The following is a 16,352-nucleotide window of genomic DNA, read 5'->3' as shown; positions in this document are numbered from 1 at the left end:
TGATGCAAACCTGTAAAGATGCATTTCTTAATTTTTCACCCTAACCGTGTGTTTTTATCCTTTATCATAACCATATTTATATTGCAGTAATATCTAAACTTAACCAGGAATGTTTTATGTCTGACCCTAACCAAACTCGACTGACGGTTAAGTTCAAACTTATAAAGTTGTTGGACAATATCAGATCAGATGGGACTTGAACTTGGTTCTCTTGAGTGACAGTCTGTGGTGGAACTCTGCTGTTCACCTCCTCCTGCCTCCTCATGAGTGTGTATGAACATTTAATAGTTGTGCAATATCACATCACATCAGTGACAGTTTCAAAATGTAGGTATGTTAAATGGACTGTACTTATACAGTGTTTTTCTCGGCTGGTTGACCACACAAAGCTTCACATTTACCCATTTACACACATTCATCCAGCACTTCTTACAGTTTTTCATTTCTATATTTCATTTCTTGTTAAAGTCTCACTTTTATCTTCTTATATGTCTTTTTCCTCATTAATAGGTTCATGCAGTATCCTGCTCACAAAATGTGACATCAGCTGATAATAATTTAGATTAAATCTATACGATCTTCTTGTAACTCACTGTGTTTACATCCTTATTCAAGTGTTTCTTCAGATATCAGAATAAAAAGCATAATGTTGGCTGCATAAAGAAATATGAACTCATCTAAGTCCAGTTTACAGCCTGCTCAGTGTCTGATGTGACCAAACAGCTGATTTCATACTTTATAACCTCATGACAGATGATGACTGTTAGTAAAGTAAAAAACATTGTTATTTGAATCTCTTCTTTCATTTGATGAAATGCTGGAGACAATCTTTTTTACAGATTTTCTTCTCTTGGATAAAAATAAGCCATCACTGATTTTCAGTTTGTGTTTTTGTTGTTAATGATACAAAAATACTGGTGGAAAACGTTAAATGTTCATTTAAGTTATTATAACTGAGATAACTGACTTACAGTGTTTGGTTCATATTTGTTGTTCATGTATGAGAAGCAAATTGAAGAAAATTTCTTTCTTGTTTTCTGTCTTTAAGAGTCTAATGTGTATATTGATTTGGGTTTTGATTAAAGATTGATGAAATATATATGCCAACATATGCAGTGCTTGGTGAGGTTACTGTGAGCTCTGTGTTCAGTGGTCTGTGTCAGAGTCTCTTGTTCTCCAGCAGCTGCAGTCAGTTCCAGCTGTAACAGCTCAGTGTGTCTGCAGTCTGACTGAAGGAGGTTTTTGTACGACTACAAATCACTGTGTGAACACGGGGCCATCGTGTAAACTCTGACAGTAGTAAACTGCTTCATCATCGGCCTTCACTCCATTTATTTTTAGAGTGAATTCAGGCTCAGATCCACTGCTGCTGAAATGACTCGGAGCAGATTCACGGCTGCTGATTTTATAAAACAGCAGTTTGGGAGGCTGTCCGGGTTTCTGCAGGTACCAACTGAGATCATCATCAACTCCTGAACTGGCTGTACAGCTCAGAGAGACTGTGTCCCACAAAGCAGCAGACTTTGATTCAGGAGACTGAGTCACAGATGGACTGCCACCTGATCCTGAAAATTAGGAAAATTAAAAACATGTTTTTACAACCAAACTATTTTACACTTGAGGTTTTGATACATTTTAGCAGAGATGGGGTCATAATGGAAAAAAGTACTTCTCACCTTGAAGTTGGAGCAGCAGCAGCGCGATCAACAGTGGAGTCAGAAACATCGTCACTCAGATTAATCTCACTGTCAGACTGTACAGACGTTTCTCTGTGCTTCACTTTAAACTGGTTTAGGAGCAGTGATGCACAGCAGTCATTCAAAACACAAGCAACACATTCAAACAAATACCTGTGTTTGTGTGAGGAGGGAAAATGTTTGTCATATGCAAAATGAAATAATCTGTCAGCTCAGTCACATCAGTGAAGAGACCAAAGCTTTTTACTGAGTCAGTTTTTTTTTCATTTAGTTTTTGAAATAAAATCATTTGTTACTGCTCATACTTGGTGAAAACTTGAACTGTTTCACACTGTTAAGTAGTTTGATTTCAGTCACATTAAGTTTATTACATGAGAATTTATCTCTGCTGCTTTATGTTAATCAGTGACGATGATGATGATGATGATGATGATGATGATGATGATGATCTGATGAGTTTTCATCTGAATGGAACAAGATTGACTCCAGAACTCACAGTCCTTTAGCAGGATGATTTTATATTGTTGTTGTTGTGATATCACCCTGTTAATTACAAAAGTTTGGCCAGAGTTTTATTTTCATTATTCTTGGATGTAAACAATAAAACGGGACAGAAAGAATGTCAACGTGAAACATGGAATGAGGCAAAACTGGATAAATTGATTGTCAATAAAAATATGTAGTTTTTAGAATTCTGGGAAAATCTTCACTGAGTTAAAACAACAGAAACGGTTTTGAGCATATCTTCCAACATCCCTGTGAAAGAGAATCTTGGATCATCATCTGGACACAGATCAACATGGAAAGATGATCATTTCTTTGTTGGGTTACTTTCATGTCAAATTTGACTGTAACTTATTAAATGATCCTGCTGACAAGAAGACGAAGAAACTTGGTATAAGTAAAAATTTGAAATTGTCATTATTGATGTGTGTTTTGTGCTTGGTGAGGTTACTGTGAGCTCTGTGTTCAGTGGTCTGTGTCAGAGTCTCTTGTTCTCCAGCAGCTGCAGTCAGTTCCTGCTGTAACAGCTCAGTGTGTCTGCAGTCTGACTGAAGGAGGTTTTTGTACGACTACAAATCACTGTGTGAACAGCAAGGAACCATCTATGTTGTGGAAACTCTGACAGTAGTAAACTGCTGCATCTTCAGCCTGAACTCCACTGATGGTCAAAGTGAAGTCAGAGCTGCTTCCACTGCCACTAAACCGAGCTGGTGTTCCTGAATGTCTGATGCTGCCTCCTCTAATTAAAAGAGTTGGAGTCTGTCCAGATTTCTGCTGATACCAGTGCATACATGGATAACTATAACATGTTCCAACAGCAGGGCTGGTCGTACACTTCAGAGAGGCAGTGGATCCTGGAGTAAATGTCACTACTGGAGGCTGAGTCACAGTCACCTGACCGCTGCATCCTGCAGACAAAATCAAATCATTCATTTATCAGCAGAAAGAAATGAGAGAAAAGGCAGCACATCATGATGGAGATGTTGCTGAGTGAATGAACCTGTAAAACAGCAGCAGGCCAGCGTCCAGATGAGGATGGTGATGAGAGTCATGGTGGTTGTGCTTTCTGCTGTGTTGACTGACAGATCTGAGTCCTGCAGTGTTGAACTCACAGGACTATAAACCTTCTCAGTTCACTGGAGGATCAGCTGATGATGCAAAGCCTCCTCTCTATGGAAATCATTTGTCTGTTCTCAACACACTGAAGACAACTGAAATGAGAAGAACAACTCTTTGGATTAAAAGCATTTTTCCTTTTTTGGCCTGAATGAGGATATATCAGAATTAGAAACAAATATTTTCAGCATTTGGATTAAAATCACGTCTGTTTCGCTGGTATTTACAAAATCTTTGTTTGTTCTCTTTAGATTAATTCATATCATTGAAATATAAAACAGCCAAAAGCAATTTTTTTTACATATCAATTATAATATATGCGAAAAATATTGTTTTGCAGCTTTTCTCAATAATTTTAGTAGAATATTTGAAATTTAGATCAAACATAAATGTATCACAAGAGAAAATGTCACTTTTCTTTCTCACTGCTAACGTGTTACAATAACATGATAAAAATTATTTTATATCATGAAAAAAATTTTAAGCCTCCTGAGTAGAAAAACATTCTCTATTGAATAATATATAAAGTGTGAAGTTTTAATGTGGAAAAAGGTGATTTTTCAGAGGATAGATGTTTGTTCAGAGAGCAGGAGGTTTTTGTACAGCCACTTAATGAGTTTGTATCACTGTGGTGGACTTTTGGTGGAGGAACCAAACTCATCGTTGACTGTAAGTACCAGAAATGTTTTCTTTGTTTAACATGTAGTTTGTACAAAATTATTTTAAATATTGTCTGAAATGTTGTTGAGTTCGTTGCTTTTAAGTTTAAGTTTTGTGAGTTATTAAACAAAGCTGATCTCAGCATCTGAGAAGAGGCTTTGCAGAGATCAACATCCTTTCAGGAATGTAGAAGCTTTCATTTATAGACTGAAGGAAACTTTTCATTTTGTATCTAGTTAAAATGTTTTTGAGTAACAGTAAATGATTGAAATTGTAAACTTTGCTTTCTAATAATAACATTTTCATTTAATCTGTTCTTTAGCATTTGTCAATTTTAAATAATTATAATGATGTATTCATTAATAATCAATTAATTTACTCATAGTATGTGTTCATAAAAATGTTTTATTTCTATATGGCAAACTGTCACATCATAACATGAAATTATTGAAATGTATCTTATGTATGTGTAAATATCTCTAATAACCATGGTTTAGTTATATTTCCCATTTCCCATTCTTTTCACTATCATTTATCTTCATGTTTGAAAGTAATTTCTGTTAAACATAAATAGATGTTATCATTGAGTGCAGATCAGCTTTGTGTTCACGGTTCATTCATTTCAGTTTAAAGGAAGTGAAAGAGACAGATGACAAAGTCTGAACTGTGTTCACATGAGTGTTTCAGCTCTGTCAGTTTAAACTTCAGAAAATCATCACAGGGACGAGTTATTGACTGTCACACATTATGAGACACTGATGAAGATGTCATCAGTAATCATTGTTTATGAAAAATAAAGTAACTTTAATCTTCTTCTGTCTTTTCTGCCTTCTCTCCTGCAGTGGGTATAAAGCGACCCACCCTGACCGTCCTCCCCACCTCCAAAGAGGAGGGGCAGCAGAGCGGTGTCACTCTGGTGTGTCTGTCCAACGGGGGCTTCCCCTCAACCTGGACGCTGGGCTGGAAGGTGGGGGGCAGCAGCGTGTCCTCAGGGGTGTCAAACAGCCTGGAAATCCCAGGAGGGGACGGCCATTACAGCTGGAGCAGCACCCTGAGCCTCTCTGCAGACCAGTGGAGGAAGGCGGGCTCAGTGAGCTGTGAGGCCAGTCTGAGTGGACAGAGCCCCGTCACTCAAACCCTGGAGCCTGACCGCTGCTCAGAGTAGAGCTTCAGCAGCACTTCCTGTCCGGAAATGATGCTGCTGCTTTGATGGAGATCTGGATGAAGCTACAGATCTCCTCTGATCTCGTACCTCTGCAGATTAATGCTTCTTTTCATGTTTTTTAAGCTTTATGTAACTGATCGTACTCATGCTCTGCTTTATATCATAATAAAATACACCAAAATCAACTAATCAAAGTGTGGTTTATATTGATTAAGTGCTTTTTAAATAAATTTTGCAATTTCTGATTCATGCACAGTGAAACAAACTTAAAACTTTAAACACACAGATGTAAAAATAAAAGAAAACATGGAAATATTGTTCAGGATCGTTTTCTTATACTTTATTAAACTTATTCTAAAAACAACCCTGTTACTGACCAAACTTCTCACCCTGACTCAGAAAAGCCATCATGACAAACAGAGTTATCAGAAACATCATCGTGGTTCAGTTTTCTGTGCGCGGGAATGAAAACAGCTCAGAATCTCTGCAACAGAAGAACTTCAACTCTTTGGTGCAGCGATGCATAAAAATCATGCAAAATACTTCTGAGAAGTTAAGCACACATCTGTTTTATGGGAACAAAAAAAACAACAGAAGTGAGATAGAAAGAAAGATCTTCATGTCTCGGGACTCATTCTGGTGTTGACTCAAGTTTCTTGAGGAATAAAGTGTTTTTTTATGCTTGTGAACATTTGATTAAAGCTCAAAAGTTATCTGGTTTCTGATAAACTATATAACCACCCAAAATACTCTGATATTTTCCTGATTTAAGATATCTTTGTGGTTTGAATTCATATTTGGGTCCATCGTGTGATCCACATTGAGGTGTTACATTTATATTAATGGGAAGAGGCTTCTGTTAAATGTCCACTGAGGCTTCATATCTGATGTTATTGTGTGTAAAAACAGGGTTGGAAACAATCAGCGAGTACACAGTAATTTTCTTCTCCTTATGTTGTTGATGTTTGTGATACTGACCAGATGTTTGTAGGTCAGGTGGACAGACAACTTAATGAAGCTTTAAACCAGATTAAAGTCACTGGTTTGAACTCATAACTGAAGTCATTGGTTACAATACAACACAACAACCCAAATGCATTCATGAAAGAAAGAGTGTGAATGAATATCTGCAAACATATATATAAAGATTAATTCTGTCAGAGAGAAGAAATAAAACTGAAAGATTTTGAATCATGTCATATTTTCCTGCCTTTGCTTCTGTTTGTTAAAGAGCTTTTTTTCTGCAGGTAAATGGTCGACAATTTTAAAAAACCCAAAAATCCAAGAGAGAGTCATGTTCTCACAGAGAAGACACTGCTACTAAACTGTTACTAAACACCTCATTTGCAGTTCAGATTGTTCTTCCTTCACCTGTTTGCATCACTATTAAACACAGTTTTATAGAAAATGCCTCGCAGTTAGTTTGATACACTTCAGGAATGAGCCACTGCCGCACACTTAGTGCTGCAATAACCAGAATAGATGAACCTTGACATTCAAATTTGAGCTATTCTCTGTTTTATTATAACCATACCTAGTAACCTGCTGAACATCAGACTTCACTTTGCACTCAATCACCACGGTTGATTATAATCATAACCTGAACATTTCTCTCAATAATTATTTCCATAAAAAGAAAAAAAAATTGCTTATTAGTGTGCACCTTTGGCAGGAGGTTTATAGAGGCTTAAGTACTGTTTCAGTAGTACATAAAAAAACAATATCAGGTTGAACAATTACATTTCATCTTCAAAACATCACAGAAACTGAAGTAAAGGAAACATCACATTTTTTCTCACATTTTCATTGCTTTTCTTGGTTTTGCTTTTCTTTGGTTGGTGCTCTGGTATGTTTCTTTATTGCTACTGAAAGATTTTGGTAGGTTTGATATCAACGTCATATTTTACATACTGTGAAAACGACACTCACACTCACACTGTTTTCAACCAATCAGCTGACAGATCAGAGCAGACTGAATGGGTTGGGAAGGGTGCATTGAAGAGTCAGGGGTTAAACTGATGGGTTCAGAAAGAAGTGGACAAAGAGAGGATCAGATTTGTCAATCTGAACCAATTTCTGAATTAAACCAGGTTTTTATTAGCTTCACACAGCAGCAACCTGTGAACAACAGTATTGATTTGATTTTAAATTTACCTCCTTACATAAAATGTTTCTAGAGGACCTCCAGAATGCCCCAGAGTGCCAGAGTTCTAATTTATTCACCCAGGTCCCACTGTGACATCACACAGAACACCTTCATGTGGAACCTGCAGAACCTGCAGAACCTGCAGCTGGCAGACACACACCAGTTTGCTTCAGAAAGAACACACATGTTGCTGACTCATATGTGAAACTTCTTTAATTCTTCAGACTGAGAGGCTTTTGGCTTCAGAAAAAGCATGCACCCATGCTGTGCTGCAGAGACTGGGACTCTCCACCCAGCAGGAACTCCTCCCTTCACCTCAGCACCTCATCAGCTGCACTGAGACGCAGGCCTGCATCATTTCTCCAACAATGGAGGATCAGAGCTGTCTAAGTTGTACCTCCTTTAAAGAAATGAACAAACAGAGTGGATCCAGAGACAGCAGAGCAGTTCTAATTCTGAAGACGAGGAAATGGAGGAGCTTCATCCCAGCAGAGACTACAGTCCATTAGTTTTTCTCTCCTCTGAGGACATCCTCAACTCTGTGAACATTCACAGCCCCAGTGAGCTGGGAGCCATCTAATATATAGCCCTGGAGATAATAACAGCAGATAATAAGGATCAAAAGGAGCTGCAGCCACTTTCCAACCCAAGAGAAAGTATTTGTCTGTGTTTTAGTGATCTGAGCTCAGAACACTGGTACGATTCTGATTGAGCACATTGATTGCAAAGATCTTCTGCCTGCAAATGATGCCAGATGATACTGGGAAACATTTTATTGTAAATTTGCTGGTTCACTTCAGAGACTTGAAAAACTGCTAACTGCTCTGTAGTAGCCATGTCAATTGCCACGGTGATATGCCGGGTTTAGGTCACATGGGCACAGCTATAAAGAGGTGCTCACTCACCTGTACTCAGGTGAGAGAAGGGAGGAAAAACTTGGTTGCCGTAATTTTTGTTTGCACATACATGCATGGATGCACGTACGAAGCACGCAATAAGGTAGCCATTTAATGTTCGAACGTACAAGTCTTTATCTATAAGCATATGTGCCACTGAACAGATGCTGAAAATATATGTACAAGATAAACATATACACACACCAGGACACGGCGTGCATCTTTACTAAGGCAGCGTGTCATACAAATAGACAGGAACCCTAACTGCTTCTCCCTCTGGCGACTTTACGTGGATTTTGGAAGTCGCTCCGAGAAGCTCCTTTAAACAGCTCATAGTGGAGTCAACTCTTCAAACTTCAAAGTACAGTACAGAAACATAACTGTTTCATCTCCACACACTGATGGTCAAACTCCACAACATGTGTCTGGCTTTGATAGAAGAGGTACTGAAGACATTTTTCCTTCTGTCTCTCTGTTCATGCTGCTCTCTTTTGTCCTCATGTGTCTGTGAGTGTTCACACTCCAGTACATCTGTGTCAGAAGACTGAGGACTCCCTGCTGGTGTTCATTTATCCTCATCAGGTTAAAAACTTGTGCTCCTCAGTGGCCTCTTCAGCCATCAACACCATTGCTGCATTTTATTTGAGCTTGCAAACAGACATGGAAACTGAGGTTGAAAGGACAGGATGCGCTCTGCTGCTGAAGACTGCAGAGTCGTCAGCATTTGTCTTCGTCCAGCAGCAGGCCAACGTGGCCCTGGAGGACCTAGTGCTTAACTGCAGCCCAGGTCAAGCTCTGACTGTGCTGCTGAACACAGGACTGAGGTAAGACCACAGAGCAGAATCCGAATATTTGGACAAGTGTCATAGCAGCAGAAATCAGAGAAAGTGAAATCTTTTAATTGTGTGTGTCCTCAGTCATCTGAGTCCATCAGTGAGGACCAGCACAACAAACTCACCATCAACTATCAAACACTTGGATTTATTTTGAAAGACCTCGTCTTTACATTCATTTTGTTCTTCATCCCAGTCTTAGACAGGATACTGAACATAGATCTAATTTAAATTTTGAGTGTGTTCACTGTTAGAACTGAGTAATGTTTTATTTTTGGTTTTATGGTTGAGATGCTGACTACAAGTACTGGTTTTATTGTTTTTATGAAAAGCAATTTTTTTTCATTAATACCTTCAGTGAGTGAACAGGAAAGCTGAGCACAGACAAACGATGATCATGCATTTGGTGCTTGGTGAGGTTACTGTGAGCTCTGTGTTCAGTGGTCTGTGTCAGAGTCTCTTCTTCTCCTGCAGCTGCAGTCAGTTCCTGCTGTAACAGCTCAGTGTGTCTGCAGTCTGACTGAAGGAGGTTTTTGTACGACTACAAATCACTGTGTGAACACACCACCGCTGTGGTAACTCTGACAGTAGTAAACTGCTGCATCTTCAGCCTGAAATCCACTGATGGTCAAAGCAGCATCAATACCATTTCCTCTTCCACTGAATCGGGCTGGAACACCACCATTGGATGGTTTGTGTATACCATTGTAAATCAGCAGTTTAGGAGGTTGTCCAGATTTCTGCTGATACCAGTGTACTCTACTACCTCCATCTGTCCAAGTCTGAACTTTAGGTTTGGTGTTACAAGTAAGTGTGACCGTGGCTCCAAGTGATGATGTGATTAATGGAGGCTGAGTGACAGTTATTTGACCAGTAGTCCCTGTAGAGAAAATAAATAAATGTATGTATATGATATGTTGGTGTCAAATTATACATGAAGTGAATGCTGTAAAAGAGATGTAATGAAAGGCTTTTCAACTAAAAATGTAATTTATAGTGAAATAATCCATACCTTTGAAGCAGCAGAAGGCCAGTGTCCAGATGAGGATGGTGATGAGAGTCATGGTGGTTGTGCTTTCTGCTGTGTTGACTGACAGATCTGAGTCCTGCAGTGTTGAACTCACAGGACTATAAACCTTCTCAGTTCACTGGAGGATCAGCTGATGATGCAAAGCCTCCTCTCTATGGAAATCATTTCTCTGTTCTCAATACACTGAAGACAACTGAAATGAGAAGAAACACTCTTTGGATTAAAAGCATTTCTCCTTTATATGGCCTGGATGAGGATATATCAGAATATAACAAATATTTTCAGCATTTGGATTAAAATCACGTCTCTTTCGCTGGTATTTATAAAATCTTCTTTTCTTCTCTTTCGATTCATTCATATTATTGAAATATAAAACTGCCAAAAGCAATTGTTTTTACACATAAATTATAATATGTGTGGAAAATATTGTTTTGCAGCTTTTCTCAATAATTTTGGTAGAATATCAGTTCAAATTTAGTTCAAACATAAATGTATCACAAGAGAAAAAATGACTTTTATTTCTCACTGCTAACGTGTTAAAATAATATGATAAAAATCATATTAAATCATGAAGCAATTTTAAGCCTCCTGAGTAGAAAAACATTCTCTATTGAATAATATATAAAGTGTGAAGTTTTAATGTGGAAAAAGGTGATTTTTCAGAGGATAGATGTTTGTTCAGAGAGCAGGAGGTTTTTGTACAGCCACTTAATGAGTTTGTATCACTGTGGTACACTTTTGGTGGAGGAACCAAACTCATCGTTGACTGTAAGTACCAGAAATGTTTTCTTTGTTTAACATGTAGTTTGTACAAAATCATTTTAAATATTGCCTGAAATGTTGTCAAATGTGTTGCTTTTAAGTTTAAGTTTTGTGAGTTATTAAACAAAGCTGATCTCAACATCTGAGAAGAGGCTTTGCAAAGATCAACATCCTTTCAGGGATGTAGAAGCTTTCATTTATAGACTGAAGAAAACATTTAATTTTGTATCTAGTTAAAATGTTTTGGAGTAACAATAAATTATTTAAATTGTAGATTTTGCTTTCTAATAACAACATTTTTATTTAATCAGTTTTTTAGCGTCTGTCAATTTGAAATAATTATTTAAATAATTAATTCATTAATAATCAATAATTTACTGACAGTTTACTTTCATAACAATGTTTTATTTCTACATGGCAAACTGTCACATCATAACATGCAATTATGAAACGTATCTTATGAATGTGTAAATATCTCTAATAACCATGGTTTAGTTATATTTTCCTTTTCCCATTCTGTTCACTATCATTTATCTTCATGTTTGAAACTAATTTCTGTTAAACATAAATAGATGTTATCATTGAGTGCAGATCAGCTTTGTGTTCACGGTTCATTCATTTCAGTTTAAAGGAAGTGAAAGAGACAGATGACAAAGTCTGAACTGTGTTCACATGAGTGTTTCAGCTCTGTCAGTTTAAACTTCAGAAAATCATCACAGGGACGAGTTATTGACTGTCACACATTATGAGACACTGATGAAGATGTCATCAGTAATCATTGTTCATGAAAAATAAAGTAACTTTAATCTTCTTCTGTCTTTTCTGCCTTCTCTCCTGCAGTGGGTATAAAGCGACCCACCCTGACCATCCTCCCCACCTCCAAAGAGGAGGGGCAGCAGAGCGGTGTCACTCTGGTGTGTCTGTCCAACGGGGGCTTCCCCTCAACCTGGACGCTGGGCTGGAAGGTGGGGGGCAGCAGCGTGTCTTCAGGGGTGTCAAACAGCCTGGAAATCCCAGGAGGGGACGGCCATTACAGCTGGAGCAGCACCCTGAGCCTCTCTGCAGACCAGTGGAGGAAGGCGGGCTCAGTGAGCTGTGAGGCCAGTCTGAGTGGACAGAGCCCCGTCACTCAAACCCTGGAGCCTGACCGCTGCTCAGAGTAGAGCTTCAGCAGCACTTCCTGTCCGGAAATGATGCTGCTGCTTTGATGGAGATCTGGATGAAGCTACAGATATCCTCTGATCTCGTACCTCTGCAGAATAATGCTTCTTTTCATGTTTTTTGGAGCTTTATGTAACTGATCGTACTCATGTTCTGCTTTATATCATAATAAAATACACCAAAATCAACTAATCAAAGTGTGGTTTATATTGATTAAGTGCTTTTCAAATGAAATTGGCAATTTCAGATTCATGCACAGTGAAACAAACTTAAATCTTTCATCACACTTTCTTCCAGCATACAGTGACGCACAGATTAATAACATGTGTCAGTTTACCATATAGACATAAATATGTTTACATTCTGAATACATCATTTTCATCATCTTTATCAATAGATTTATGTTTTGTAAATCATATGATTGCCTTCATTAATACTCCTCCAACAGCAAACGTTTTATACTAATGAATGTAAAAATAAAAGAAAACATGGAAATATTGTTCAGGATCGTTTTCTTATACTTTATTAAACTTATTCTAACAACAACCCTGTTACTGACCAAACTTCTCACCCTGACTCAGAAAAGCCATCATGACAAACAGAGTTATCAGAAACATCATCGTGGTTCAGTTTTCTGTGCGCGGGAATGAAAACAGCTCAGAATCTCTGCAACAGAAGAACTTCAACTCTTTGGTGCAGCGATGCATAAAAATCATGCAAAATACTTCTGAGAAGTTAAGCACACACCTGTTTTATGGGACCAAAAAACAACAGAAGTGAGATAGAAAGAGAGATCTTCATGTCTTGGTACTCATTCTGGTGTTGATTCAAGTTTCTTGAGGAATAAAGTGTTTTTTATGCTTGTGAACATTTGATTAAAGCTAAAAAGTTATCTGGTTTCTGATAAACTATATAACCACTCAAAGTACGCTGATATTGTCCTGATTTAAGATTTCTTTGTGGTTTGAATTCATATTTGTGTCCATTTTGTGATCCATATTTGGTTCCATGTTTGTGATACTGACCAAATGTTTGTAGGTCAGGTAGACAGACAACTTAATGAAGCTTTAAAGCAGATTAAAGTCACTGGTTTGAACTCATCACTAAAGTTATTGGTTACAATACAACACAACAACCCAAATACATTCATGGTCGACAATTTTAAAAAGCCCAAAAATCCCAGAGAGAGTCATGTTCTCATACAGAAGACACTGCTACTAAACTGTTACTAAACACCTCATTTATAGTTCAGATTGTTCTTCCTTCACCTGTTTGCATCACTATTAAACACAGTTTTATAGAAAATGCCTCGCAGTTAGTTTAATACACTTCAGGAATGAGCCACTGCCGCACACTTAGTGCTGCAATAACCAGAACAGATAAACCCTGATTTGTGATATTCTCTGTTTTATTATAACCATAACTAGTAACCTGCTGAACATCAGACATCACTTTCTCTTAAATACCACGGTTGATTGTATGACGACACCACTCACTGTTTTCAACCAATCAGCTGACAGATCAGAGCAGACTGAGCAGGTTGGGAAGGGTGCATTGAAGAGTCAGGGGTTAAACTGATGGATTCAGAAAAAAAGTGGACAAAGAGTGGATCAGATTTGTAAATCTGAGCCCATTTCTTAAATAAACCAGTTTTTTTAGCTTTAAAGTGCAGCAACCTGCAAAAACCAGTATTGTTTTGATTTGAAATTTACCTCCTTACAAACATTTTTTCTCAAGGACCTCCAGAATGCCCCAGAGTGCCAGAGTTCTAATTTATTCACTCAGGTCTCACTGTGACATCACACAGAACACCTTCATGTGGAACCTGCAGAACCTGCAGCTGGCAGACTCACACCAGTTTGCTTCAGAAAGAACACACATGTTTCTGACTCATATGTGAAACTTCTCTAATTCTTCAGACTGAGAGGCTGTTGGCTTCAGAAAAAGCATGCACCCATGCTGTGCTGCAGAGACTGGGACTCTCCACCCAGCAGGAACTCCGAAAACACAGGCCTGCATCATTTCTCCAACGATAGAGGATCAGAGCTGTCTCAGTTTTGCCTCCTTTGAATGTGACAAATGAACAAACTTTGCTTTTACATTCATTTTGTTCTCCATCCTGGTCATAGACAGGATACTGAACATAGATCTAATTTAAATTTTGAGTGAGTTCACTGTCTGCTGGAATCAAACTTAAGAACAACCTCATGAAAGGTTAGAACTGAGTGTTTTATTTTTGGTTTCTGGTTGAGATGCTGACTACAAATATTGATGTTTTATTGTGTTTTTAAAAAAAAAGAATCTTTTCATTAATACCTTCAGTGAGTGAACAGGAAAGCTGAGCAAAGATAAAGATGATGATGCATTTGGTGCTTGGTGAGGTTACTGTGAGCTCTGTGTTCAGTGGTCTGTGTCAGAGTCTCTTCTTCTCCAGCAGCTGCAGTCAGTTGCTGCTGTAACAGCTCAGTGTGTCTGCAGTCTGACTGAAGGAGGTTTTTGTACGACTACAAATCACTGTGTGAACACGGGGCCACTGTGTATACTCTTACAGTAGTAAACTGCTGCATCTTCAGCCTGAACTCCACTGATGGTCAAAGTGAAGTCAGAGCTGCTTCCACTGCCACTAAACCGAGCTGGTGTTCCTGAATGTCTGATGCTGCCTCCTCTTATTAAAAGTGTTGGAGGCTGTCCAGGTTTCTGCTGATACCAGAACATACATTGATCACCATTACATGTTCCAACAGCCTGGCTGGTCGTACACTTCAGAGTGGCAGTGGATCCTGGAGTAAATGTCACTACTGGAGGCTGAGTCACAGTCACCTGACCGCTGCATCCTGCAGACAAAATCAAATCATTCATTTATCAGCAGAAAGAAATGAGAGAAAAGGCAGCACATCATGATGGAAATGTTGCTGAGTGAATGAACCTGTAAAACAGCAGCAGGCCAGCGTCCAGATGAGGATGGTGATGAGAGTCATGGTGGTTGTGCTTTCTGCTGTGTTGACTGACAGATCTGAGTCCTGCAGTGTTGAACTCACAGGACTATAAACCTTCTCAGTTCACTGGAGGATCAGCTGATGATGCAAAGCCTCCTCTCTATGGAAATTATTTCTCCGCTTTCAGCACACTGATGTCAATCTGGGACACAAAGTCATCATTGTTTGGGTTTAAAATATATCTTCTCTTAATCTAGCTTCAAAACAATGTCAGAAAAATGTGAATTGCTCAAGTTTCACATTCAAGCGGTGGAAGCTGGAATTCCCTCCAACTATGAGCTGCTATTTTAGAATTAACAAGCAATACATGGTTAATTTCTATCACTGTCAAACTTGCTGAACTTCAATGTTTTTTTAACAGAAGGCTAAAATGACAGTTTCTGACATTGCTACTACCTTTTACCAGTGTTTACATTATATATTATAACTATTCACAGCAATACCAAAGGTTATAAGTACTGAATGAACGATTGAACCAGTCGAGGTAACAGAAAAACATAGATTACTGAATCATTCCAGAAAGAAAGGATTTAATCAGAGACTTAAAGATGTTAACTCAATTGCACAGGAGGAAGTTTGTTTGCATAACAGAGCATCTGAAGGTGCTAAAGAGGGAAAAAGCTGACCGTTCAGAAAATGAAAAGTTTCAGTTCCCTTTTGATGACACTTCTGTAAGCTGCGGCTGAATATCGGTTTAAGTGAGCAATGGAGCTTATCGGTCTTCAGCAATGGGTCGTATCTGCAGTAATTTGAGGCAATGTGTGTTTATGCTCCCATACAGGAGTAATCTCTCGCATCTTCAGCCTGAACTCCACGCATGGTCAGATCCTCTGTTGCTGAAATGACTTGAAGTATCAGATTGACAGCAACTTCTTGTTTAAAACTACAGTTTGGGAGGCTGTTCACGTTTCTGCAGATCTCCCTTCGACTTACAGACTTTGACAGTCACAGATGGTCTTGCAGTCAGAATATCATTGCTGTTGTGAAGGATACTTTATCTTTAGGACAGTTCAAATAGATTTCTAACATAAATCATTCAAATCCACCCTGAAAAAAACTGCCTGTGTGGGTGGTAAAATCAAACACATCATTATGGATGCATGTGACTATGATAAAAAAAAGAAGAAAATGTGTTGCTTTTCACAAAACTAAGCACTTTCATAATGACTGCTGTTCAGGGAACCGTGGCAGGCATTCAAATTGCCACACAGGCGAGTGAACAGCAGCAACTGTGGAGTACCAGCTTTCTGTCTCTGTGTAATCCAGTAAAGGTGAATACTGCCCTCCTGTGTCAGAAATAAAGATGCTAACTAAAAAGAAACTGAAGTTTCACCACAGCTGGCCCTGGTTTGAGTCTGACCCATGACATTTTCATCAGTCTGTCTT

General features: G+C 38.5%; 1 protein-coding gene and 2 gene segments (V, D, J or C); 2 read left to right on the top strand and 1 right to left on the bottom strand.

Annotated features, from left to right (window-relative positions):
- Nucleotides 1-2,992: 2,992 nt before the first annotated feature.
- LOC140269797 (immunoglobulin lambda constant 1-like) lies at nucleotides 2,993-5,256 on the top strand. The segment is given in 3 exon segments: nucleotides 2,993-3,060; nucleotides 3,853-3,986; nucleotides 4,820-5,256. Coding segments are annotated over 3 exon segments (525 nt in total).
- A 2,501-nt stretch (nucleotides 5,257-7,757) lies between these two features.
- Nucleotides 7,758-12,158, top strand: LOC140269796 (immunoglobulin lambda-like polypeptide 1). Its single transcript, XM_072364793.1, has 4 exons — nucleotides 7,758-7,848; nucleotides 8,711-9,008; nucleotides 10,679-10,815; nucleotides 11,650-12,158. Exons 1-4 carry the CDS (start codon nucleotides 7,758-7,760, stop codon nucleotides 11,970-11,972), a joined length of 849 nt encoding a protein of 282 aa, XP_072220894.1. The 3' UTR covers nucleotides 11,973-12,158.
- Nucleotides 12,159-14,481: 2,323 nt separating this feature from the next.
- Nucleotides 14,482-14,948, bottom strand: LOC140269794 (immunoglobulin kappa variable 3D-15-like). The segment is given in 2 exon segments: nucleotides 14,482-14,804; nucleotides 14,897-14,948. Coding segments are annotated over 2 exon segments (375 nt in total).
- Nucleotides 14,949-16,352: the final 1,404 nt, after the last annotated feature.

This window comes from Leuresthes tenuis, unplaced genomic scaffold, assembly GCF_036924035.1.
Source record: "Leuresthes tenuis unplaced genomic scaffold, fLeuTen1.0.hap1 SCAF_15, whole genome shotgun sequence".
Taxonomy (NCBI): Eukaryota; Metazoa; Chordata; class Actinopteri; order Atheriniformes; family Atherinopsidae; genus Leuresthes; species Leuresthes tenuis.
The sequence above is the reverse complement of the archived record's forward strand: the minus strand, read 5'-3'. Positions and strand labels throughout refer to the sequence as shown.